At 45.8% G+C, this 26,931-nt stretch overlaps 1 protein-coding gene across 8 annotated transcripts in view; it reads right to left on the reverse strand.

The window, feature by feature from the left end:
* Positions 1 to 1,002: 1,002 nt before the first annotated feature.
* MRO (maestro) overlaps positions 1,003 to 26,931 on the reverse strand; it is a 36,920-nt gene continuing 10,991 nt past the window's right edge. For 5 of the 8 annotated variants that reach the window (XM_045188027.2, XM_045188024.2, XM_045188023.3 and 2 more), the window contains 8 exons: positions 20,523 to 20,658; positions 16,245 to 16,363; positions 10,810 to 10,912; positions 9,753 to 9,899; positions 8,582 to 8,764; positions 6,158 to 6,313; positions 5,108 to 5,212; positions 1,003 to 4,748 (listed from right to left, as the gene is read on the reverse strand). In XM_045188027.2, the coding sequence (XP_045043962.2) occupies positions 4,695 to 4,748; positions 5,108 to 5,212; positions 6,158 to 6,313; positions 8,582 to 8,764; positions 9,753 to 9,899; positions 10,810 to 10,908 (744 nt within the window). In that variant the 5' untranslated portion in view covers positions 10,909 to 10,912; positions 16,245 to 16,363; positions 20,523 to 20,658 and the 3' untranslated portion in view covers positions 1,003 to 4,694. The remainder of the gene's footprint in view (positions 4,749 to 5,107; positions 5,213 to 6,157; positions 6,314 to 8,581; positions 8,765 to 9,752; positions 9,900 to 10,809; positions 10,913 to 16,244; positions 16,364 to 20,522; positions 20,659 to 26,931) is intronic. The other 3 variants (XM_045188026.3, XM_045188029.3, XM_045188030.3) reach the window with 3 other exon arrangements.

Consider the following 26,931-nt stretch of genomic DNA (forward strand, 5'->3'; position numbering starts at 1 on the left):
CCCTGACCCCTAGGAGTTTAACTGCACCGGGTACCACACACAAGTCGAATCATAAAGTATTTGTCCTTTTTACCCCTGGCTTATACCACTTTGCATAATGTCTTCATCAATACATTTTTATATCTTTCAAATGCACCTGGGGAGCTTTTTTAAACATACTGATGTCTGGGTCTTACCTCCCGGAAGCCTGATGTCATAGGTGTGCAGAGCAGCGTGCACCTGGGTTTTGTTTAGTTTTGGTTTTTATCCTCACCCCAGGACATGCTTATGGTTTCAGAGAGGGGAACGGAGGGAGAGAGAAGGAGAGAAACATCAATAGGTTGCCTCTCCTATGCCCTCCAGCTGGAGACTGAACCGAAACCTAGGCGTGTGCCATGACCAGGAGTCCAACCTGTCATCCTTGGGAAGCCATCTACCAGACCAGGCTCTCTCTGCCTGTGCCGCTGGGAACTCAGCAGGCAGCCTGTACCCAGCTGCAGTGATTGACATGTGAGGGGGATGTCCCCAGGGGGAACTGTGGAAATGGCACAGGAAAAAATTGCTATTTAAGGAGAGAGGGCAGAGAAGAGAAGTGCCTGTGTTCTTTGCAGTGTTAATGACCATTTGCACACTTACCTAAAATAACTTAGATTCTAGGACCCAAACTATTGAGGGAGGGAGGGTGCAGGAGCGGACCTTCCTTGTCTTGTGATCTCACACGATCTCAGCCGCCCTGGTGAGAGCCTTCCCCCACCCCCACCCCACCCCCACCTACACAACATCTCCCACTCCTGTGCCCCTCAGTCATTCCAGGGTCAGCTGCTGCTGGCAGAAGATGAGGGGGTGGTCTCAGCCCTTGGCTCCCCCACTCACCCTCTCCCAGGCAAGCCCCCTTCACTTCCCACACACTCCTCTTTCAGTGGCTTTCCCAGGGAAGGAAGTGCCTTCCCTAGAGCCAGCTGGGGACAGTCTTGTGTCAGTGTTGTGAAAACCAGAAGTTACAGGTTTTGATTTCTCAGGCAAACTTCATTTATTGACATGTAAATTTAAATTCGCTTTATTTTTACAAAATTTTTATTGTGGACGCTATTACAGGTGTCCCTCATCCCCCTTGCCCTGGCCCACCTCCTAGATTAGCTTTAATAAACAGCCTTGTGAGATCCAAAAGGCTGGCCACCCTTTCTTTTTCTTGAGAAAAATAAGAGCAAGGAGATTAATCAATATGCAGTTAGGTCCAGGTATAAACACAGATCCAGGTAGGCCAAAGATCTTTTAAGATTAAAGAGATTTAATTGTGCATCTTCCATTATCTTCATAATAAAATTCTTTGTTTACTGATAGTTAATGAGAAGCGACACAAATAATACAGGTTAGCCAAGCAAACAAGTAAACCATGTGTGATACAAGACGTTGTGCTTGCCCCCTTAAGTCATAAAATTTTAGTTCAGGAAATTGAATTTGCTCACTCAAATTGTAAAATGAGCTCAATAGCTTTGGGTTAATTTAATCCAGCCCTCTGCACGTGGTGTGGATTCCCTGCTCACTCTGCTCAGGCTTACACGGGTCTAGTAACTAAAGTGTCGCTCTAGCGGTTTTAAATCCAAACACATGAAAACATATTCTTCCCTAACAAAATCATAAGTATTTGCAGTTAAATTTGATTTCAGTGTTAGGGCTATCCAAAGGAAGAGAGCCAGGTTTTCCACAATTTCTGAATGTTCCTTTTCCTAGTCTATTGGAAAGTTTGGGCGTAGCTAAACTGTACAAAATAGATACGTGGTAAGTTTGTAAACTGAATCCTATTCCACATTGTCACAGGCGTACTCGTTATCCAGAGGAACATCCTTGTGTAAAACAATGGGCTATATACCTAATTCTGTCATTTTTACATTTTAAAGATTCTTAGATGTTGATTGTTGCTTTTAAATTGGGGTCTACATCAATATTACATTTCAGTCTTTTCACCCTTTGCCTTATGTAAATAAGTTCCAATAATGGGTGGCTACCATGTAAATAAGGACGCCTTATTTCTTGGAGTCAGATTTTACTGTTTACACAGCCTGTCTCATTTGATCGTCCCACCTTGTGTGGTGGGTTTCCCTCCCATTCTGCAGATGAAAAAACTGAGGCTCTGAGAGGTTATGTGACTTGATAAAGATAACCAGCAAGCTAAGAGATAATGTTAGGGTGCAGAGCCAGGATTCCTACGCCAAATCATGTGTCCTGCCAGCACGAATGAGGTTACATCTGGGCACGAAGTTTCTCCCCTCCACGGAGGCTACATCTGCGGATGCAGTCGATGCAAGATGCTGAAGAGCTTTGAATTTCTGACTGCATTTTTGTTATGACAGAGTCACGTGCCTCTAGCAGTGTGGCTTAGGAAATCACATTTTAACTCTCTGATCTACATTTCTCGAAAACATTTTCTTCTTGCAGAGGGACACTCGGGCCATTACCTGGTTAACAATTGCCCATTGCTGCAGGAAATTCATTAGCTTGAAAGGAACATGATCACAGGGGTCACACTTGAAAACAGAAGGTGGAGCATTAATCATTAACAAGATCACCCAAGAGATACCAAGGAGAACTATTATTGGAGCTGATAGGACCCTCAGGACAGAATGAATGGAGCTTGTGAGCCGTTTTGGGAATTTGGGGAGCATAAAAGACTGCTCCTGCCCTGAGCATTCACACACCCCTACAAGAGCCCAGTTGGGAAGAACAACCTGCTATGCTATTCAGTTATGACTCTTATACTCACTTAAGTGTATTGAGTCATTTCCAAGCCTAGGAGGAGACAGACTCATGCCTGGTCAAGGCACCAGCATTTATTTGCAATCCCGTAAAGTCAAAGCTACACTCTTGGGGTTCTGGTGAGAAGCAGGATGCAGGGCTGCCCTTAGTACTACTGACACAATCATTCCTTGGGGAGAACCAAGGTAATACTGGAATCCCCATAGTGCAAGCCAGAATGGACCTCTCGGAAGACCTGAGCAACTCCAAGAAGAGAATAAACAATATCTGAAGAGTACATTGGAATTGAGGAGAAAAAAGTAACATTACCTGAGCACTTTCTATGTGCCAGGTACTGTGCCAAGTGTTCAGTGTGATCTAATGAATTTTTGTAGCAGAGCAAATGTATGAGTTGGGTTATTATGTCCCTTTCACAGATCAGCAAACTGAGGCTTGGTGGGCTAACTTACCCAGATTCACACTGGTAAGTGGCAAAGCCAGATTTACATCTGGGAGCCCCCAGCCCAAAGTAAGAAGAAAGAAAACCCATTCATTCCTGGCTTCTGCTGCCCCTTCGGTCACCGCCCATATCCTTCTCTCTCCCGGGACACACCTCACCCCCATCTGTGTCACACGATCCTGTCTCTAGAGAACTGGGACTGAAAACTGAGTTCCTGGTTCTAAGAATGACACCAAGATCCCTTTGTCGCATTTATGACCGTCCCCTGTTTTCCATTTTCAAAATGGGCATAGTCCAGGGTATGACCTGAATGCCGAGTTCAGTGGTAATGTCAGAATTTCTATAGGAGAATCTCTGGGAGCAATCTGGTTGGAGGGAAGGTGGGAGGAACAAAGAGATTTTCATTGAAACCTTTTATAAGAGTGCTGTGACTTCTCATGTAATAGGATTGATCACCAAAAAATTGACATAACAGCTAATAGGTAATTAATAAAAATATATACTTAACTCACAAATTAACTTAATAAAAATGTGCACTTAATACATTAAAAACTAAGTTAACCGAGTTAAAGAGAAGCTCAGGAGCTGCGGGGTTTTTTTGTTTGTTTGTTTTTTATTGTTTTACATTTCTAACCATCCATCAATTACTCCATAACAAGGCAGCACCGCATGATGGTTGAATGTTGGCTCCAAAAGTCAGACCATGTGGGTTTGAATTCTGGCTCCGTCATTTATCAGGTCGTCTTGGGCAAGCGATTTCATATCCCTGTGCCTTAGTTTTCTATCCACAAAATGAAGATAATAACAGTGCCTTTCTCATCATGGTGTTGTATTAAACAAAACTTTCACAGCTCTCAGCACTCCATAAATCATAAACATTCTCAGTAAAGGTTACTTCATATTATTTCGTAGGTCAGCATCAGCCTGAAGTTTTTCAACGCGTGCTTTACAGATTTTTTCTCTTCATTAATTCGTGGTTGGGGTGATGTTGCAGGCAATGACTGGTGGAGATCACGAGAAACTGAAGATTCCCTTGCAAACCACCTCCTTGGGACCTTCGCCAACTTTAAATAGGCCTTGCCAAAAAACGGTGTCAGGAGCAAATAGCAATGTATCAATAACAAATTAAAAAATTACTTAAGATACATGTTAGTCTTCTAAGCCTCAGAAACTAAAATAAAATGAAAAATAGAAGATAAGTGACGGTGTTGAACTTGAGGAAAAGGCTGAGACATAAGCACTGGATCAGCATAGACTTCGCATGTTTTAAAGAATGTATGTTCCTTCTCATCAAATTTGTATGGGAGAAACTGATGTGTGAAAGCAAGTTAGACTTACTTTGGATATAATTGTACAATTCTGCAGTATTATTTTTGCCATTAACTGCTCTCCCAATGTCCCCTTTTCTGTTACAATCACAGGAGGCAAGCAGAAACATCTGAAGAGTTAGAAGAGAGGCAGTATGGGCACCCCCACCCTCTGCAAAGTGCTCTCGAGGACGCAGTCCCCTGCGGCTCTGCGTTTACAGGATTTTATTTGCATAGACGTACTGCAGGAGCTCTGGATGGCAGTGGCTCTGAAAGAAATTAGCAAAGGGACAGGTGAGGCAGGGAGTCAAGGAGCCTCCTCCACTACAGAACGTAGACAACTGTCCAATGCAGCCCGAGGGCCAGTGAGCTGCGCAGCCTCAGAGTTGGAGGCATCATTGCCTGTGTCCATCGGATGATGTGGAATGGAGCTGCCGATATATTTTGTTCCTAATCTTCCAGGTGTTTTGTCACTTACATTGCATTATGGGTCAATTACTATCAAAACATAATTGATCTGAGTCCTTCATGGGGGGGAGGGCAAACTCCTTGGTGCCCTGCCACCCTCTGCATTAATACCAGGGCAGCAGTGACCTCTGGGAGGATCCCCCCACCCTGGCTCACTCACCAGCAGCCGGCAGAGCTTGGACTTCCCTTGATCTTCGCTCTGGAAGCCGCGTTCCCTCCACTGTCTCAGATAGGGCGAACAGGCTCGAAACGTGGTTTTGCAAGCCTGAGAAAAATAATACTACCACCTTATTGTCAAAAATATCAGAGAATTCTTTTTATTTTTTTTAATTCGAGTTTACATTTGCTATTATTTTGTATTACTTTCAGGTGTACAGCATAGTGGTTACACAACCATGTGCCTTACTAGACAATTCTAAAATCCCAACCAAGGAAGAGGACTGTACCCAATCTGGGGTCTGGGGGCCACTGAGAGTACGGAAGGGTGTACAGGAAGTTTGAAGACTTGAACCATGTCATCATGTCTATAATTTGGGGCTGGTGGGAAGGACATGTATTTTCCCATCCAAAGTGGTACTGGATTCCTGAAGCTAACCTCCCCAATCTCTCTCTCTCTCTCTCTCTCCCTCTCTCTCTCTCTCCCTCATGCTCTCTCTCTCCCCACCCTAACTTAAAGAAGACAAGTGGTTTGGTGAAACCCTTTGTTCCCAATGGTTTTGAAACCACCACCCAGTCCCAGTCCAGAGCAGCCTTGCAGTTGATCCAACCCTGTTAGGACACATTTTCTCCAAGAATAGAGCGAAGGCTCCACAGGAAACTGCGCAGCCAGGAGTAGGAAGTCTACTCTAGATGCAACAACAAAAGCTAACAGGCCTGAATAAATAGCCTCAGCACGTGGACGGCTGCTCCTTGGCTTAAACCCAAGCCTCCCTGCCCCGCCCTCCATTGACCTGAACTCCTCCAGCCCCACCAGGGGCTGGGACTGGGCAGGTGGGGCTGGCGCAGGTGGGAAACAACACTCCTGCTCCGAGAGCGAGCCCACAGCGAGGGGGCACTTTTTCCAGGATTCCCACGGCGTGCTGCTAAGTGTTTGTAACTGAACTGGCAGGAGCTGAGAGCCTGGCGTCTGGACCCAACAGGGCTGCATCACGGCTCCCTTGGTCCGTGGCACAGAGGTTTCTTGCGGGTGGCTGGAGAGTCACAGACTTACCTTGGCAACATGGGGATTTCTATCCTGTAAATGGATCAGGAGGGAATCCTGAGTCTGCTTCACTTGGTAGGTGAAAAATTTCTTCCATTTCCGCCCAGCAAAAGCAGCCAATTGCCCAAACAAGACAAAGGCCGAGTATCTCAGGCTGTCATCCTCCTGCGGTTCCCGGGAACAAAACAACAAAACCCAGGTCTTTAAAAAAAGGCAACTGCATGGGAGGAAACCACAGCAAGTTACAGGGGGGCCTCAGACCGAGCCCGCAGCACTTGGGGTGGGGGATGGGACGGAGAGGGGCTGAGTCTTCAAAGAACCTTTCTGCCCGCAGAGAAGAGGATTCGACTTGGGGATCCCTAATGCTACTTCCTGATCCCCAGATTTTTTTTCATTACTTACTGTTTTCGAGATAAAATATGTTAATATGGTTCAAAATTCAAAATAACCAGAAAGGCTTATCTCTAAAAGTCAGTCTTTTTCCTACCCCTCTCAGCCTGCCATGAAATGCCCCTCCCCACAAGCTAACAAAGTGGATTTTGTGTGTATCCCTCCAGAAAACTAAGAAAAAGCATTGTTAGACAGTCCTTTGCAATGTTTTTTATAAAAGTAAAAGCATCCCACGCCCCTGTTCTGCACCTTCATTTTTCCCATCGAACGATATAGCTGGGAGCTCTTTCTAAGTCAATACATAAAGGAATTTTTTGGGGGGGCTGTACCATAATGCATTTGACCCGTTCCCTGCTTATTACTCTCAGCATTTTTGCCAGATCACCTCTCTTACCTTTAATCTAAGTTTCTCCCATCAGGGGTAGAAATAACAGTTACACTTATTCCCTGACACCCAGCCAACTCTCCCTGCTTTTAGTCTGACCAGCTGGTTTGTCCCTGAGTGATGCCAGCGGGTTCAGCCCTTTCTTCCTCTCCAAGACCAGCTGTCTGGTCCAAAGTATCTCTCTTCCCCGGTGAGGAAACTGAGGGCCAGGGTCACATCGTCAGGTAACAGAGAAGTCACCTGACTTTTATATCAGTGTTTCCTGGTCCTGTCCAGCTCCAGGTGAACCAGAGGGGACAGGGCTGGGAGGAGGTTCAGAAATTGCTTTCGTGTTGCCTTTTCCTCACTGCTCTGTGTGTGTGTGTATTATTACTGCAGTGGGCTTACCGGTTAGTTTAGAAGGAAGGTATCTCAGAGCCCCAACAGTTCCATCAGTGCCTTTTTTGCTTAGCCTGTCTTGTCACCTGGCAGTTAAGAGTACAGTAGCCTGTCATCAGTGAGCCTGGTTTCATATCCACTTACCGGTTCTGTGAACCTTCCACAAGTTACCTAACCTGTCTGTGCCTTAGTTTCTTCATCTACAAAGTGAAGATAATAATAATGCCCACCTCCCAGGGTTATTGTGAAGATTATGTGATGTAATCTACATCAATTGCCTAGCACCATGCCCAGCACACAGTAAAGGCTCCTGAGATAGCAACTGTTGTTATAGTTACATTTATAAGACAGCATTGACTACATGCTGGTGTGGCCGCCGCCATTGTCCTCAACATTAGTGTACACGTACTCACTTCTCTCTTACAATGGTAACTTGAGGGGTGTTTTTAGAATCCTATTCACCTCCATGTCTTCCGTAAACCTCAGCGCAGGCCCAGTCTCTTAGTGAGATCTGTTTGATACAGTCCCATTCATCTAGTTTTGCCTTTACTTCCCTTGCCGGCGGCGGGGGGGAAACAAAGTCATAAAATCTTCTCTAAGGTGAAGGGCCGTAAGTTTAGTACCTTTGCTTTCTTCTGTGTAACTTATTTAGATCTTATATTTAGGTCTTTGATTTTGAATTAATTTTTGTGCATGGGGACAAACTGTAGTCTAGTTTTATTCTTTTGCACATGGCTTTTCAATTTTCCCAGCCCCATCTATTGAAGAGGGTTTCTTTTCTCCATTGTATGGCTTTGGCACCTTTGTCAGAAATTATTTGCCCATATACACGCGGTTTTATGCCGGGGCTCCCCGTTCTGTTCCATCGGTCTGTGTGTCTGCTGTACTGCCAGTGCCGTGCTGTTCTGATTATCGTTGCTCGGAAGCATAATCTGAAGTCAGGTAGTGTGATACCTGCAGCTTTATTCTTGTTTTTTCAGGATTGCTTTGACCATTCGGGGTCTTTGGGGTTCCATGCAAATCTGATTTTTATTTTATTTTACTTATTTTTAAAATGTCTTTGGGGTTTTGATGGAGATTGCACTAAATCTATATGTTGCTTGGGGTAACATGGACATTTTAAGCATGTCACCCTAATACACTTAATTTGTTTAAAGGATTTGCTAATAAGTGAGTGAATACTAGAGATCTCGTTCCCCGAGCAGCAACCACCCAGGCTCGCGTTTCTAATCCCAGTCGGATTTCCATAGCCAGCGGTCTTCCTGAGCTGTCTCACTTACGTCATCTAATAGGGACCTGGTCTGAAGAGTGATGTCTATGAAGAAGGAGCCCAGACCTTTCCCTTGGATCTTGCCCAGGATGATGGTCAGCGACTTCATACTCTCATGGATGACTTCAGAACTCATGGGATCATACAATCCATGGACCAGCAGGTCTAGCACGATTTTCTTATACTTTCTCACCTGTCATCAAAGTTTTAAAAGCATTAGTTGCACAGGAATTGCTCCCCATGAGTTGAAAAGCAACTCTACTTCTAATTGTCCAACAACCTAAGACTTGGACTAAGAGATTATGGTTTTCTTCGGGACCTGCCACAAAAACTCCCACCAAAATACAAGCACTTCCAGGAGCCCAAGTCAGTCTTAGAGGGAGAGCAGTGAGTGATTCGGAAGCATGACCCATGGGTGGGTGAGGGTAGTCAGGGTGCTTCAAGGAGGGTGGGAGGCTGGATAATCTCGGTTTCTGAGGCATGCTGGGGACAAGATGAAATGGTCACTGAAGCTGACAGATGCTAAAGGAGGAAGTGGGGGAAACGTTTTTACTAAACAAGCATGTTATTAGAAACTAAATTGAATTTACCAAAGAGGATGACGTCCAGCTGTGCGCTAATCCTGCCAGCAACTCTATTTCCCAAGGCCCATAATACTGAGGCGTGATGACCCTAAAATGACCCCAAGTGAGTCATGTCCTTCCCCTGAGGGCGGGAAGAACTGCTGACTTGCATCGAGCCTATTGAACATAACAAGATCCATGGGATGTCATTCCCATGGTAACTTACATTCTATAAGTTTCCTTCTTAGGAAAGGCGGGGGGACACTCCTGCTGATCTCGAAGAAGTCAGCTACATGCTGTGAGTGGGCAGCCTCTAGGAGCTAAGACTGGCCCCTGACTGATGGCCAGCCAGGAAACAAGGACCTTGGTCCTACATCTGGAAGGCACTGAATTATTCCAACAGCCATGTAAGCTAGAATGAGGACCCCAAGCTTCAGGAAGGAATGTAATCTGGCCCACACCTTGATGGCAGCCTTGCAGGACCCTGAGCAGGGGACCCAGCTAAGCCGGACCTGGGCTCCTGCCAGGTCTGGGGTGAGCTCTTACACGGCAATGATGACTAGTACCTGAGGTACCAGAGCCCAGAGCTGGGGGCTGCAGGTTGCCTTCCCGGCCTACCTTGTCGGGTTTCTCACGGGCCACGGTCCCTAGGCCTCTCATGGCCATGTGACGCTTTTTAGCGCTGGGGTCCTGGGCTCTGTCTGCCAAGATGAAAATCACATTCTTCAGAGGCTCCCGCTTCTGGAGCCTCAGTTTCCATGAGACCTGGGTGGGGAGTCAGAAATGGATTGATTTGGGAGTGTTCAGAGACATTCCCAGCCCCAACTCCAATCCCTCCCTCCAGAAAGTATCCTGTGTGGCCAGCTCAATTTTACACATTCCTTCTACACATTTGTCCTCCATCGAAAGTCACCTGATTTTTTGCTGGGAATACCGGGTGGGGCAAAGGTAGGTTTACAGTTGTTTGTTTGGAAAAGAATACAATAATTAATAAATAACAATACAACAATAAACTGTGTTTTTATACTCACAACAGTAAACCTCCCTTCCCCCCATCCTGTATATTAGTTTGATCTACATAATTAATTTCCTATATAGATTAGGAAAAGAAGTGCAGAAGAAGTGCAAAATTGGGCAGCGCTCTGTGGCTGACCCAGAACCCTACAGTCAAGGACTGAACACTGAGTACCGCAGGGTAAGAGCTGGGTTACCTCCGCAGTGTGTTCATAAGCCCTGATGCCGGAAGGCCCTGGGTTCTGCACAGCACAGGGCGTGGCAACGTGCACCGGAGTCAGAGCCAGGCGATGCAAGATGCAGACGACACCCCAGAAAAAGCCACCTCGTATCCATCCTTAGTTATAGGGTGGGGAGCTGGAGACAGGAGAAGCAGCCCTACTTGGTGTTTGAGTGATTACCAAGTCTCATTGTTATCTCTAAATATTCACTGTGGTTCAATCTATATTTTTATTATGAGTTTCACAGCAAGCTACATTCGTCCCAACTCATCTTCTTGTGATTCTATAAACATCCTGTATGTTTAAAGAACTTTTATCAGACATTGTTTAGAAGAAGGAACCTCAGTGCAGCCAGCTGAATGAATGCAGACCAGGCAAGCACACGGGTCACAAAGTGGCTGCTGGGGAGGGACGTTTGTTCACATTATTTTGTGTCAGACCTTGGAAAAGAAAGATGTCATTGATGTCCTTTTCTTCTTGGGCTGGGCGGTAGGGATGGCACGGGGCTGGCCCAGCCTTCTTCTCTGTGTTTGGTCCATGGAACTGAAAAAAAAAACACCCCAACCCATCATATGAGCCACTAATACTCTTCGAAGTCTCATCACCAACCTCATCATCAACCAGCATCATCGTACAGAGCACTGTGACAAGGTAGAAATATAAAGAAACAGCCTCCCCAAGGCCTGTCCTTAGGAACCTGTCATCTTCGTGAGATTAAGTGGTCAAATAAAGAGATAAAGAGCAATTTCTAGGGGGCCCAAGAGGAATCACAGTACAGGGTTTGGGACATGTGCCCCTGGTTTCTGGTCCATCCCACAGCCTTCCTGTATCAAAATCACCAAAAACCAAAAAAAACAGACACTGGGTCCCACCCACAGAGAGTTGAAGTAGAAAAGTAGCCTGAAAAATTCTTTAAGGCTCCCCCAGAAGATAAACTCTTTCTGCCTTTTAGAGGAGATTTTTATATCTCTTACAATTTTAAAATGCACGTATCTTTCAGCAACTCTTTCATACACTGACTCATCCTGTGCTCAAAGATATTCCCAAAGGAGAGTCAGCAAAGCTTTGCAATGAACAACGTAATGTCCTTTAACAGTTGTACCATAAAGAAATGACACACACGCACTACAACCATACAACTGCAGGTGGCCACTTTGCAGCCATTAACAAGCGTTGTGTGCTGAAATGATCTCCGTGGTGAACGGGGGAGTGAGAAGGGCAACTCAGTGTGTAAGTGCACCACCATCTGCGTAAACACGGAGTGGGGGGGGAAAGCAGTCGCTGCGTGCTTGCTTGCAAATGTGCAGAACAGGGAAGAGTAGCCAAGAACCTTGAACGAAAATTACCTCTGGGGAAGAAATCTGAGCAACTGAGGCAGAAGGGAGGCTTACTTTTTTTACTACTTAAAAAGTAAAAAACTATATATATATATAAATAATTTATATGCATATATATATTTATAGAGAGAGTCTGTCATTTTACCACATGTATATATTATTTGAAATGTGTATTATAAATAAATACAGCTTACAGAGTGATTCTGACCTCCAGCCTAACTGCAGGCCTCTGGTAGAAACCAGCGCTTCTCAGACTTTAAGGGGCACTTGAATCATCAGAGACTTGAATCATCGCTCCAAAGACCTGTAAGAACTTTGCCGCGTTGGGTCGTCAAGGTTACTACAAGGGCACCAAATCCCACAGAATCATCAAAGACTTCATGATCCGGGAGGTGACCCAACAGGAACAGGTCAAGGTGGTGCATCTATCCATGGCAAGCAATTTGAAGATGAACTTCATCCAGACTTGAAATTCACTGGGGCTGGAATTCCTGCAATGGCCAATGCAGGGCCAGATAGTAATGGCAGCCAGGTCTTTGGGACCCTAGCTCCCACCCAGTGGCTTGACAGCAAGCACACCAATTTGGCCGAGTGTGCCAGGTGTAGGATCAGTGACTCGCAAGGTAATGATGGGAACAAACTCCCAGGACTGCCCTGTGGGTGATGTGAACTCACCAAGACATGCACCCTTCTGAGTGGTCTTGCTGCTGTCTTGGCAACGCTAGGTCTTTTGAGACGGTCCAGTGACACAGAACTCTGAACTTCGCTTTGGCCTTGCAAATCATGGAGATAAGGAGGCCTGGGGTCTTGGGTGAGTTAGAGTTAGAAGTGTATTTTAATAGGATGCTTCTTTTTGCTTCTCCCTGAGCCGAGGCTGACAGAGCATTTGCAGAAATGCCCACATGTGATCATACCGCTTACTGCAGACAACCCATGCCGCTCCTTCTCCCCTGCATCTGCTCGGAACAAAACGAAGCCAACTCTGTCATTTTGCAGCGTCCAACCACACTTCTTTCCACGAAGAGTTCTCTTCTGGCCTACACTCCAGTCTTCGGTGGCTGGTGGCCACAGAATTCAAAACCAAGTCGTGTCCCTCAGCCTTCTGAGCTCTGTGCACACCCTACATCACCTTCCTCTGTTTGTTCTTCCTGGGAATGTCTGCATGTCCATGTATATTTTCCCTCTCAAAACTAGAGCATCGACACTGCTGTCTCTGACACTTAGGCATCCCACACAAAGCCTCAGTGGATTTTTGCCAAATGAAAAATGCATCCAACAATCAAGTTTCTTAGAAGGGGTCAAGTGGGGAATGATAATGTATAACAATCACGGAGAAGCATTGACCATTTTTTCCCCAGGTAGGAGGAGAAATCCGTAGTGAGCCTAAGGCCAGACTATGAGTTCTCCTTAAAATGCAGTATCCTCATAAAGGAGAAGTACCACTTAAGTTTTTTTTTTAAACCTAAGACTTTAGAGAAACTAAGATTTTATATGTTGTTTTTTTTTAAATCTTTCTGATTATTTTAGGGGAAGTGATGAAAGAAAGGAAGTTAATTTCTATGTAATATGTAGAAATTTCCTAAATAAAATGCCATTGATAGTCAAAGAAGAAGAAAAAGAAGAAGCTACCAAGCAGCCAGCCTTGTCACTTCTTAATGGCACATCTAGAATTTAATGCCATTAAAAGCTGTCAAGCAGGGCAAAGTAAAGGAGAGATTAGCGTTCTGCATGGCAGTATGTGGTTAGCTCACCATGCCTGCTAGCAAACATCTCCCCGCCTTTCCACCTCCCCAGCTCCCCAGCTCCCCACCTCCCCACCTCTCCATCTCCCCAGCTCCCCACCTCCTCACCTCCCTGCCTCTCCATCTCCCCAGCTCCCCACCTTCTCACCTCTCCACCTCCCCGCCACCCCACCTCTCCATCACAAGATTAAATCTGATCTAGTTCACTCTCACAGGTTGTCAGGCTCATCTTGATCTCTGGTGCAGGGAAAGCATTTCTCACAGTTGGCTGGACCTCCTATTCCAGAGGCCCTGGGGTGCTTGTTATAAACTGCAGGCCTAGCCCATAATGATTGGATCTGAGTCACAGGAAGCGTAGCGCCTGCACAACGCGTGTTTTCACAAGGTGCCTGGTGATGCTGCACAGGTGCTGGTGTCTGGGGCCTCGGCACTGGAAATGGAATAACCGCAGAACTGGCACACTCCGTTAACCTGAGGCCAGGCATGGGGCGGGGGCGGGGGGCGGAGTCAGAGGAGCAGCTCTGCCGGGGTGAGCGATGGGAGAGCACCAGGGCCTTTGTAGAGAAGGAGGGATTGAAGGCATGTGTTTGTGAAGCACAGTGAATTTCACTTTCAAAATAAAAAGAAAATTACATTGAGCTCTACAGACTATGATTTATACACTCCTCTTGGATGCTATTCTCAAATAAAATGTTTCCTTTAAAAAAATCAAACAAAATGGCTTCTGGTCCAGATGGTGGAGTCAGTAAATGAGGTTCTCACATCTTCCCCAAACCACATCAAAGTTACAACTAAACTACAGATCAACCACCATTTAGAACAGCCTGAAATCTAGCTGAACTGAAGTCCTACAACTAAGGATGTAAGTGCCCTGTGAAGAGCAGAGGTCCCAGCCCCACACCAGGGCCCCAACCCAAGGTCCCAGTGCTGGGAAGAGAAGTCCCCAAAACTTCTGGCTGCAAAATACAGCGGGAACTGTGGCTGAGTGAGACCGAGGCTTCCAGAGTCCCAGGAATTCCTCTTAAAGGGCCCGTGCATGGACTTACTCAAACTCACTCCCTCTGAGCCTCAGCACTGGGGCAGCAGCTCAAAAGGCACCAGGGACCTACAGGGAGGAACTGAATTGTCTGGTTTCAGGGAGACAGCCAGAAGGGCAGCTTTCTCCCAGACAGAAGTGCCAGCAGAGGCCATTGTTCCTTTGCTGAGCCCTCCGCAGAGCTGGCAGGTGGGTGCTGTATCTGAGACTCCATCAACCTGTTTCCTACTGTTCACTTCACCCTGGTGATTCCCTGAGACCCTGCCTCTTATAACTTTGCCCGTTTCCAGTGGCTTTTCCATACAAATAGCCCTTCTTGGCTCATGCTTCAAACTTTCCTAAGGTACACTATAAATGTCAAAATTACAAAACATTTTGATCTTACCTGTAAAAGGAAGGGAAGGAACTATGCAATTTCTAACAATCCTTTCAACTCTGAACATATTGATGGTGACAACAATAATATTAATCACACTATTTATTGCACAATTGTATATGCTGAGTACTATATTTAGCACTTTGCATACACTGCAGGAGAAGCTGCTTTTGCTGACCTCTGCTTAACCAACGGGCCAGGTTCCAGGCCCCCTGTGAGCAGTACCAATAAATTTTGGGGCGGACAGTGCTCACTCCCAACTTCTGCTGCACTCGTCCTTATATGCTTACCAGGAATCAGTTTATGACAGCCGGACTTGTTATCGTGACTGTGAAATTTAAATGTTGCAGAAACGCATGAAATATGAGAATACAAAGGAAGTTGTTTCCATGAAAGCAAGGTGGAATGTTTTGGAAAGATTCGCCAATGGGAAACTGTTAAAAAAATTGCTACATAATGAGGTATGGACACTAAAAGTTTTGAAAAGGTTTTAATAATCTGGAATGATTATTGGAATTAGAATGATTCTGCAGAAAGTGATTCTATAAGCACCTTCCCAGATGTGTTTATACTCTCATTACACTGGAGGAAGCCAGAACCAGAACTTACAAATGAAGTATTACGTGTGTGGTTAATGCAAGAAGGACAACTCAGAACACACCCACGAGTGGGTTCATGTGCAAAGAGGAGCCATGTTCCTGCATTAAAGATGGGGAGGTTCTATACTTTAAGGTAAAATAAAAATTTTGAGGCAAGTATCATCTTTTATCATTCTCTCCTCTAACCAACTTCTTCCATGAACGCTCTGAAATACAGTCTCGATCTCTCAAATATGAGGCCTTTTCCGTATGCCATTTAATCTTCTTTAAACCTACTTCTCAAACCTAGAGAAGTAGGTTTGATTATGCCCATTTTAGAGAAGGGTAGTGGGGGCTTCGAGTAATGTACAACTCACCGGAAGTCAAATAGCTAGCGGTGGCGGGGCGAGGCCCCAGCCTCCACAGTCAATATTTCCATCACTGTGTTCTAGGACGCGGCCAGCGCTGAGACGGCGCTTCCTGTGTGCGAGCTCACTACACTCACACTCCATCTGAAGCTTCGGCGTCTTCCCCTCAGTCCCCTCCATCCTAAAGCACTGTGCCGACCTACTACAACGACTCCAACCCATGTATTGATCATAGGCAGATCGACAACGGTCGGTTAGAATAGCTCGTGAAAAGAAATAAAAGGTGGGGAAGGCTGCATGGTCAACATCGCCCGCTTCAGTTTCACAAAGAGAACGTCAACTCGCTCTGATACCAGTGACCGGAATGACAGTCCAGAAAGGACTGGGGAGCCCCAGGGGACCGTAGCCTCTTCCCGCCGCAGTCTCGGCTGTCCCTACCTGCGGCTGTCACATGGGGGGTGCTGGCGCGGGCAGGTACGGCGCTGGGGCTGGGGCTGCTGTTCCTGGGGTGGTAGCCAGATGAGATGACTCGGCTCAATTTTCCTAGCCCTGCATTCCTGACACAGAAAAAGAGGAATGAGAAGGCGAAGCAGGGTCTGTTCAGGACAACAGGTCGGCACAGAGTGTTGGAAAGTGAAGAGAAACACAATCAAAGTTTAGCTGGTGTTGGGACGGCGGAAGGAATTGCCCTGTGATACAGATAAGGTTGCTCTAGGTGGGCACAGGCATCCCTTGTGCCCTTTACTTCCCCAGACCTGTGCTGAGGTGTTTGCCCTCCTCCCCCCTGCTGTGTTTTCCCCCATATTCTTCCCCTCGTCCCGGTTCTCACCCACACTTTCTAAAGAATGGACTGCAATTCCGAGGCTCTTCCCCGAACGACAGGGCTCTGCCCAGTACCGTTCCCCTGTGCTACCGCTAGATGGCGGCATCACCCAATGGACGGGTTCCAGGCAGCCTGGGCAAGGAGCCGCAGCGGTGCGGCTTTCTTCCTTAATCCTGTTAGGGCAGCCTCTCAGCTAAGGACGGGACACTGTGTTCGGGCCAGGCGGCCTCATTGTGACTGATTGGAGCCCCAACAACTAGAGCTTTAACTGCTGATGCCCCTTGCTGCTCACAAACACAGGGCCTGAAAGGAACCATTTAAACTCTCAACAATGTGGATGAGTTATTGGTAAAACAAAACAAACCAAAAAACTTGAATTTAGGCAATGGTGCATGCGGAATTGGGGAGCCTCCCTCTGCCCCATCATTCCTCCTTCTCTGGATATCCCAACAATGTGCATAAATCCATTTATCAATAATTATTTATTGTCTGGCCTTGTTTGGGATAAAGGGGGAAGTATGTCCTAAAAGGATAAAAAATTACATTTTCAAAGCTTAGAGTATGTTGTTATGCTAACAGATAACATTTACTAAATATTTCTATGCGCCAAACATTGGAATAAATATTACATAGACTACCTTGTTTGGTTCTTACAACAAACCTGAGGTAAGAACTCTGATTATGACCCCCATTTTAAGGATGGGGAAACTGAGACCCACAGGCCACGTGTTTCACTGCCGGCAGAGTCAGAATCCACCCACAGACAGGCTGACGCCAGAGCTCAGACCCTGAGCCCCAGTGCTACGCGGGGGCAAGTTTGGGAAACCCAACCAGGAGGTCGGCAAACAAGTACATCAGAAGGGAAGGTTGAAGGAAGAAAGTGGACAGAAAGAAAACCAATGCTCTTGAGAAAACAAGAATGAGACTGAAACAATGCCCCTTAGGACAGGCCCACAAGGCCTCCCGGCCCACCCCCACCCCACCTCTGTGAATGCAATTTCAGCAGCTAGGGAGAAAGGAAGCTAGCGAATCTAAGGGGCTGTGTCGAAAGAGGAAATTGAGATGGCTTGCTGCAGAAGGAAAGCAATAAATAGACTCAAAGCGACAGGAAGGTCAAGCAAAGGCACTTCGGTTTTCTTGTGTGCTTGCTCAGATAGAACGCAGCTCGGGCCTGTTAGAAACCCACTTGAAGGGAACCCTAAGACGTGGTGGGGCAAGTGGTGAACAGGGAAGTTGGAAGGGGCCAAGGGCGGGATGGAGGAGCGAGAAAGCGTTCGCTCTGGAGAGGAAGAAGACCGCTGCCGTCCCTTGTCTGCAGCTGGCAGACAGACAACCGCAGAGACAGAGATGTGTCAACAGATACTGAGAAGCATGAGTGAGTTATCGAATTAGCCTTTATCTGTTCAGTAAAACCAGAGGTGGATTTTCTGCCAAGAGTGGGAGTAATGCATTCACAATGAATCACCCCTTATGTCTGGAGCTTCTTTGTAGTCAGGCGTTGAGGCATTTGACAGAAAAATAGTGTTTTTCTCAGTTGCCAAATGGAAAAACTAAAGTGCAAACAAGCCTTCCTATGTTGCTTAAAGCCACGAGGAAAAGCAGGGGCAGAACCAGAAATGGTACTGGGAAGCCTTTCTGACCCAACGTCACATCAATGAAACACTTCCCAGGACAGCCGTGGGTGGAGCTGACGGCCGTGGGTGGAGCTAACGGCCCTGAGACTCCCAGACGCTGCACAAACTTGGGAAGCGTCCAAACCAGGACAGGATGCCAAGAGAACAAAAACTCTTCTAATGTAGCCTTAGGGAATTCTTCTGGGAATTAGAGGGAAGTTTCTTTGATGATGTGATTGCAACGTATTGATATACAGATGACATGACACCCTTCAACACACCATAATTATGCATTTGATTGTTTAACAACTCTTTTCATCCTCAATTAGTATTTTCTTTCTGGCAGAAGTACACAGCGGCTGATACAACTGGAAAAGTCACGAAGGGCAATGATTTAGTTCACATTCCCTGTGAAAATGGCAGAGGTTAACCAATCAATAACTCACTTTCAATCTAAACCTGGGAGAGAAAGAAAAATGACAGTCACCCATCGGAATGGTTTCTCTCCAGCATCAGAATTGCCAGAAGGCCCTCCTCCTGTGATTGTGCATCGTCTCAGCAGGGAACTTGTCGAAAAGGATTGGTTTTAGTTTCTCCCTCACATCTTCTTTCTGGGTATACCCCCTGGCTAGGCCACACTCTCTTGATTTTTACTTCCAAAAAGAAATAAAATCAGCCCCCTCCTCAGCCACAAATTAGGAGTGATAGCTTCTTGCTCATACATTCTTTCAGGGATTATTGAGATCCAGGTCTCACCAAGGCAGAGTGTTTGTCAGGTGGGACAACACTCAGGCTGTGCCCTCTGCAGAACTGGACAGGAAAGGGGTTGAGACGTGGTCTCGTGTGTCCATAGGGATTGACAAGTGCCACAGAGAGGAGCTGACAGAGGGTGGGGGCAACAGGTGGTCCATCAGGAAACCCTTAGGAAAGGAAAGAGCACCTACACCTGGGCTTTCCAGAGACAACTTAGCAGGGAGAGATGGAGACAAAAGGTGCTCGAGGAGGCAGGCACAGGTCAGCCGCGGGGCCTGGCCGATGACCCAGATGAGCCAGGCAACCTCAGGCTCCCTCAACTCTTCCACCAGCCACGTGTACCGAAGGCAGAGCGCAGGGCTGCCTGCTGCGAGCTCTCTCAGGCTGTTTGTTTCCCAGTCTTCTTCACATCTAGCTTGTTTTCATATAAAAGCAAGGGTCTTTTCCCTCAAGTCTTTGCAGGAAGTAGATGCCACGTGGAGAAGCACCTGGTTTATCCCTTGGTTCCAGATACCCTCTGGCAGGGGGAAGGAGGACCCTCCTGTGACCCCACCTCCTAATGCCCAGATGAGATGGGGGAATGGACTGAAAGCTCTCCAGTTCTGCCAGCTCTCTGAACGAAAAGCTGCTCTCAGCCCTGTCCTTGTCCAACCCACCTTCTGTCTGTCCTGCCTTCCATTTTCCTGACTTTTTTACTTGACACTCATTATTAGCACCAGAATGCAAGAACGAGTTCGAGTTCTTTCACATGCAGCCTGGGATGATCTCTGAAAGTAGTTTGCTACTCACTTGACCCAGAAAGCCCCACAAATCAAGAGGTCCAAATCTCCACGTTTACTTTATGAACAGCCGTGACACTGCCCAGACCATCAGAAGTGTGCAGAGCTGAAGAGCCACCCAGTCTCTGAAAGACGTCACTTTACAGAAGCAGTGCACGCCGCTCTCTCCTTCTAGTGCCCAAGCCAAACAGCGGGGCGGGACGCAAGGTGGATGGCCCCCAAAGAGTGCAGAGTCGTTGCCGCACACGTTTCAAAATGCAGAGAAATGCTGTGCGTAAGAGTTTAGATGTCAGCTCTTCGGTCTTGAGCTCATCCAGGTGAACAGAGCCCCCGGGACATGCCTCCAGGCTGAGAGAGGTCATGGTCGGATTAACCTCTAACATGAACCCCTCCTGCCACATTGAAGTAAATGATCCTTTCTGAAAAAGAGCAGTTTGCTGCCCAGAAGGAAAATATATCCCCCAAGAAACTGAAGAAACAAAACCCTATGGCCTGGGAATAAACTCAGCATAAAATAAATGCAAATAAAAGTTTTTTCAAAAAGGAAGTTCAAGCTTAAACACCTTTCCTACCTGAGACATTAATTACTCTCAAGCCATCACCAATACCGGTACTTCCAAAAAATAGTCATAAGCTTATGCAAACGTGTGCGGCCCGACCGGTTAAATCTATAGCAACCAAGAACCGCATCGAACTACAAGGTTTAATGGCATCGGATGAACCCAGAACGTGCTGTGGGCCTCCTTACCTGAGCCAGGCCAAGAGGAGGGCAGCCTGCCGGCTACGGGCTCAGAACCCATCCTGAAGGAAGGCACATGTGACTAGCCCTGGGAACGTCGCTGTCCTTTAAACGCTCTGGGGAGGGGGGCAAGTTGCATTTTGTCCTTGAAGATGAAACATAAAACAGATTAGCTTCATCACAAGAGGGAACACAAAACGAGACTGTTCCGGGCTCTCTGTCCCTGATAATTGCTGCAGATACATTACAGCCCGGCCGCCTGCCAACTTTGAAGGTTCTCACGTTACTTTCCTGTTTCTGCAGGGCCCAGTGAGGCAGCTACACGTGCCCCGTTGTTGAAGAGAATCGGATCAACCCCACAGACTCGAATGTGTCATTTTGTCCCTGCTTTTGACATCCCAAAGCATTCGCATGCAGTTTAGTCATCTTTCACGCCCCTCTGACGAGGAGCCTGAGGGGCAGGCAGAGTGAGTGGGGGACACTTTGCCGAAGGTCTCGGAGTGAGCTCACGAGGCTGGGGTCTGCTTCCTCTCCTGCTTTGACCAGCCAGAGTTGCTCTGTGGGCTCTGTCACTCAGTCTAAAGGCCACACGCATTCCCCATGGCCTTCCTTTCTCTCACCCACTCTCTCTTTTCTCACCTTGTTCTCGCCTCTGCCCCTGTCTCCCACCATCCTCATCTCTGTTTAAGTTTGTGGTGGACATTACATAGCTCGTTCCTTCTCAGGATCTAACCAGTAGCATCCCACTGAGTGACAAATGTCTTTGTGCCGTGCACAGCCTACGCAAGTGTGAGGGTTGGCCCAGGTAACTTAGGAACCCATGTGAAGGACTCCATCAAGACAAATGTAATGAGATGTTCATTGAAACAGTATTGGTCACAGCAAAACCTTGTTGCGAATGTCCAGCAGCCGGGGACAGGTTAAATAAATAAATTGGGGTACCCTCATACAACGAACACCAGGGTGCATGATAAAAAGAATACAGTAGCTATGCTGATACAAAGGGATGTTCAAGGTATAGAATTAAGTGGACAAAGCAAGGCTTAAAGGAGAATATATTATAATTCAAAGCATGGACATTTTTTTAAAGAAATATATGCTGAGATAGCCAACTTTTTTTCTGAAAAGACTCTCAAGAAATCATTAAAAGGTGTTTCCCTTGAGGAGAGTAATTGGATGAGGAAGAAAGTTTTTATTTCAAATGTATACATTTATGTATTGTTTGAATTTTCTACCAAAAGCATTTATTGCTTTCAATTTAAAAAACCAACAGGGATTACCAGAGCAGACAGTTAGAGGTCTTTGTTTTTCTTACATTTTTAAGCATTAAAAAAAAATCAAAGAAGTGTTTTTATTGCTGTGCACATCCCCCAAAGAATATATTTTAAAAATAGATTAAAGGATGTTTTGTTTGTTTCATTTTGTTCTGCGGCAGTGGGGCTGGGGAGGGGAAGGCGGAGGGGGAGGGGGTAAAGCAGAGGGGCAGAGTCCTCTCTACCTCTGTCCTCTTAGGGCATTTTCACCTCTCAGTTCTTGCTTCTGCAGTCCAGTACTGAATCCATCCATCTGTTAGACAACTAATACATTTAACTCTGAAAGAGAAGTGTCACCAGCCTCACTTTCTCTTATTAAGGCACTCCTGTTTGAGGGGGAAGTCGGTGCCCCCAGAGTTTTGCCATCATTTTAAAACCCAGGGACCTGTCAGAAAGCTACTAATTGTGTTGTTCCTTCAATTGAGGAGTCTGGAGCGGGGCGGGGGGGGGGGGGTACCACATAGAAGAAAGAGATTAGCTGGCATTCTCTCTTTGATTTTGGTCCCCGGAGAAAAAAGAATTCTACCTTTCCATTTGTTCGTAAAATTTAAACCTCTGTAAGAAGAAAAGTAAAACTGAATTCCTTATTACACATTTTGTGCAAATAATTTACTTCCCCAAATGAACCCTTTTTAGGCTATACATACATTATTCCAAACAAAGATGATGAAAAGATTTTTCTTGGACGAGGAGAAATGACACTTAATAAAATTAAGTAACATAGCAACCTCAAATCTAGCAATAAAGTGACTTTTATACCTTTTTTTTTAAAGCAACTATTTGTATTTCTTTTTTTTTTTAATCCCTTCAGGAAGGGATGTAGGAGTACAGTATTCTAAATGTTATAATTTTACAGAATGCTTTGTTCCTTGGAGCTTCACAGTTTGAATCAGGCATTTGTTCTAGGGTCAAGGGTATCGGACCCTGATTTTGACTATAAGTCACATACATTTTGATTGGGTTACGTGTATCCCATTCTGCCGCACTTTGCAAATAGGTTTTAAATAGTGAACTCATTTCTGGGCAAGGTCTTCTCTCAACACATTAATGTAACAAATGCTCTTTTATACCTTGCCGAATTTCTGTTTGGAGACTGATTATTTAGAGCCCCACTATTTATTTGCTGACCACATTTACCTTGCTTGCCCTGACCGTGTCATTAAACAAATATTCATTCATTCAATAAACATTTATTGCATCTCCTCAGTGCCAGGCTCTTTGCCCAGTGCTAGGGCGTAGGGAATATAAAGATAAAAACACAGATAAAAACTATATGCTTCCTGCCTTCGGAAAGGTCACAAGCTCTTCCGTCCAACGTCCACATGTTTACTCTGTGCAGTCAGGGCCAGGGCTACAGTAAGACGGGAGAGACACCTGGGACACACCTTCAGGAGACGCTGTCAGGGGTGTGCCACGTGGCTGGGCCCGGGGAGTGAGGGTCTCAGGGCATGCTGAGCTCCAAGGCCCCTAGCTTCGCCCTCCCCCTGGCCCTGAGCACAGCAGTTTTCACAACAGGCAGAGCAAGATCATTTCACGTCATTTCACATGTGACAAAACGGAGACTCAGAGAGACTTAATTAGGAATGTGTGGACATTATGTGGCAGAAGCTGGCTCTAAGCCTAAGACACTGGCTCCCGGCTTCTTTAGTGATTCTATGTGTATTAGTCCCAGAAAAGCAGAACCCACAGGGGTGTGTGTGTGTGTGTGTGTGTGTGTGTGTGTGTGTGTGTGTGGAGAGAGAGAGATTTAGAGATTTATTTATTTTAAGGAACTGGCTCAAAATGGAGGAGGCTGGTCAATTCAAAATCTGATGGGATCGGCTGGTAGACTAGAGGCCAAGGGGAGAGTTGAAACCCAAAGGCAGTCTCCTAGCAGAATTCCTTCTGGCTCAGGGGAAGTCAGTCCTTGTTCTATTATGACCTTCAACTGATTGAATGAGGCCCACGGACATTTTGGAGGGCAATTAGCCTTACTCCAAGTGCACCCATTCAAAGTTTAATCTCACACAAACAAACAAACAAACAAACAAATAATAAACATCCAGGATAGTGTTTGACCAAACGCCTGGGCACCACGGCCCAGCCGAGCTGACACATGAAATGAACCATCACAGTATAAAACACATTAGTGCCTCCATCGTGTGGCTTGGAGGCCACTCGTTCTTCACTGTTCATCTTTGCTGCTGATTTTGTATTTTTCCTCTTCCGTCATCAATGGAGCCTGTTCCCCTCCCTACCTCTGCTCCAGGTATCGAATCCAGGATTCCCTCAGGCATCCCTACAGAAATTCCCCGCTGATCCCTTTTCCCAAGCCACCAGCATGTTACTTCTGGGGCCTTCTTTCAGGAGTGCTAAGACCACTGTACCACTTCAGTGGCTCCGCATGGCTCAGGGAGTGAGCATCCTCTGGGTCAGAGGCACTCTCGGAGTTGTGCCAGTGTGGGGTGGCACCTTAGCATGGGGACCTTGGTCAATGTTGAGCTCTTGGGCTCCCAGCTTCCCCCCATCCTGGCTGGCCTATACCCTCACCTGGCCACCCTGCTGCCTGTCCTCTCCTCTCTGCCTGTCTTCTCCTTGTGGCCTCCTCCTCCCTTCAGCCACCTTTCTCCCAACTCACAAACACACTGTCTCATCTCCATCAGCTCCTGTCCCTTCTCCAAAAACATCTACTCAGCATCTGTTTTTCAGGCCTGGGAGTTGCAACCCTCCTTGTAATCACTTCTTCCAGGCCTTGTTCAAACCCCACACGGAAAGGTCTCCCTGGACCTAGCAGCCTTATCAATGTCTCCCAATGCACTTTGCACTCCTGTGATGACCTTGATCCACAGCCAATTTCTATTCAGATGACTGTTACATAGGAGGCTATCTCTGCAGCCCTAGGCTGTGAGCCCGAAAAGCACAGCCTGTGTTTCTGTGGGACCTCCCTCCAAGCCAGGGACACTCGGCCCAGTGCTTTGCACAGGGTGGGGGTCTCAGTCTCTCAGGCTGCATTCGAGATCTTGCTCCTGGGCTTATGTCATCAGTTTGGCTCCAATAAACTTATAAAAATTCTGTAGAGATTTATTCAGCTGAAATAATTTTAGGACTCTATAAATGTAACTACTCCTTAACTGTTAAGGAGTTGAAATTACATGCAGCCCTTTGAAGGCAACGGCAAGGCTGATGTGGCCCCCGGTGAAAATGAGTTTGACACCCCTGCAGGTTTGGACATTTCTTCCATCAACAGTAATAAAACTTTATTGATTCTCATAATTTGGAATTTATGCAGATGGGGTTAATTTGAAGTTTGGCTTCTCTGACAAATAGCAGCAATTAATATATAAGCAAATTAATGGAGGAAAGGTTTAAATATCTTAAAAGATCAAAGATTTTTAAAGCAGCTTCAAGTATTTAGAATACCATTTTCACACACACAAAAAGAAGAAGACTAGTGTACTAATTAGAAACAAATTTTATGTATTTATTAAAGCAAGATTTATAAGGTAATTTAATATTTTTCTTAATTGAGATACTGTACATACTTCAAAGTAATCAAAACCTATTTCCTTTACATATGATACAGTTTAGCTTTTTCTTTAATTTAGATCCCCTCCAATTTAGTGCAAATGAATTCATTTCATAATAATGAAGACATTATTCATTTGAAGACTTTATTCATTTAGACATCATTAAAATAATTTTCTATGCCTAATACTTGGCTCTAAAGTTTACTGGGTGACTGGGCGAGTTATTTTAACATCTGTAAGACTCAGGTATGTCATCTATAAAATGGAAAAAAATAATACCTCTTGTGAGATTTGTGAGGATTTAATGTGAAGGCATCCAGTATAGAGCCAGGCCACTGGCAAAACACTAAAAAAACATCAGTTTCTTTTTCCTTACCTTCTTTCTCAGTGATTCATAAAGGATGGCCTGTGTATGTCTTTAGATTGATCTTTTGGTATTATGACTTTATTTTGGGTATGAGTTACTTTTGTAAAACCAAAATCCCCATATTAGCATTTTATTAAAGTAAATCCAATTGTTTTTCCATTAGTTCTAGTAAGTTTTACTGATAGGCCTGAGAAGATCTGGTCATTCATGTATCCCATAGCAATTAGGGATGCTTTCAGCTGCAAGTAACAAGGCATCCAATCCAGAGACAGAGTTTACTTAGCATGGCATCATCTGCTCAGGGGTGGTGTCGAGGACCTCTGTTCTGTTCATCTCTTTCTTCCTCTGCTATTGTCATTATACCAACACCTCATCCTGCTTGACTGAGATTGTTACCACCTGTCCAGGTATCTTTCCACATCCAAGTTTGGGTGAATGGGAAAGGGTAGCACCAGCCACATCTTTCTTTCATTGGAAATGCAAAACCCTTACCAGAAGTCCCTCACCACACTTCTTATATATTTTTGGCCCAAACTAACCACATAGCTACTTCCTTTCAATTTTGCAAGTGAGGAGAGAAAATCAAGTAGCTATGAAAAGGAGACTTAATCAGCCTTTCTACCACACTGAACATAAATGGGCACCAGCAGCCTTTGGTGAGTGACACGTATGTCCTCACTGGCTGGTGTGCACACATGTGTAACCTCACAGTGTATACATACCCCCAAAGTTTTATGTTTGTACCTCAGAGGTGTGCATCTTATTGTGCCATTTACACCCCAACAAAGCATTAGTTTACACACAGTGAGAAAGCTAAGCCACTGAACTAAGTCTGATCCCCATGCAGGCACTGATTAGCCTTCTAGCAAATATTTGTTGAATTGAATGGATTTGATGTGTTTGTGGATTTACTCAGCAAATATTTACTAAGTCTCACTGCGATGTGACCAGGCTGGCCCCTCATTTACATTTCATGAAATCACAGGACACTAGCAGGCTCTCAAAATCTTAATAGATGCAGTAAATGTTCCTTTTTAGGGATAAACCACTCCATTTACTGGACTGCTTCATAATCTCTAATCTGGCTTAACTCCCACCTGCTGTATAAAATAGACCCTGACATCGCTAAATGGTGTCCAGAAAAAAATTATGAAAGTGTGAGTTGGGAAGGGTCAGCAAAAAGAGCCTTCGGACCCTGTCAGTCCTCTTCTGGTCCAACTGCCTCGCAGCCC

Source organism: Desmodus rotundus, chromosome 10, assembly GCF_022682495.2.
Source record: "Desmodus rotundus isolate HL8 chromosome 10, HLdesRot8A.1, whole genome shotgun sequence".
Lineage (NCBI taxonomy): Eukaryota > Metazoa > Chordata > Mammalia > Chiroptera > Phyllostomidae > Desmodus > Desmodus rotundus.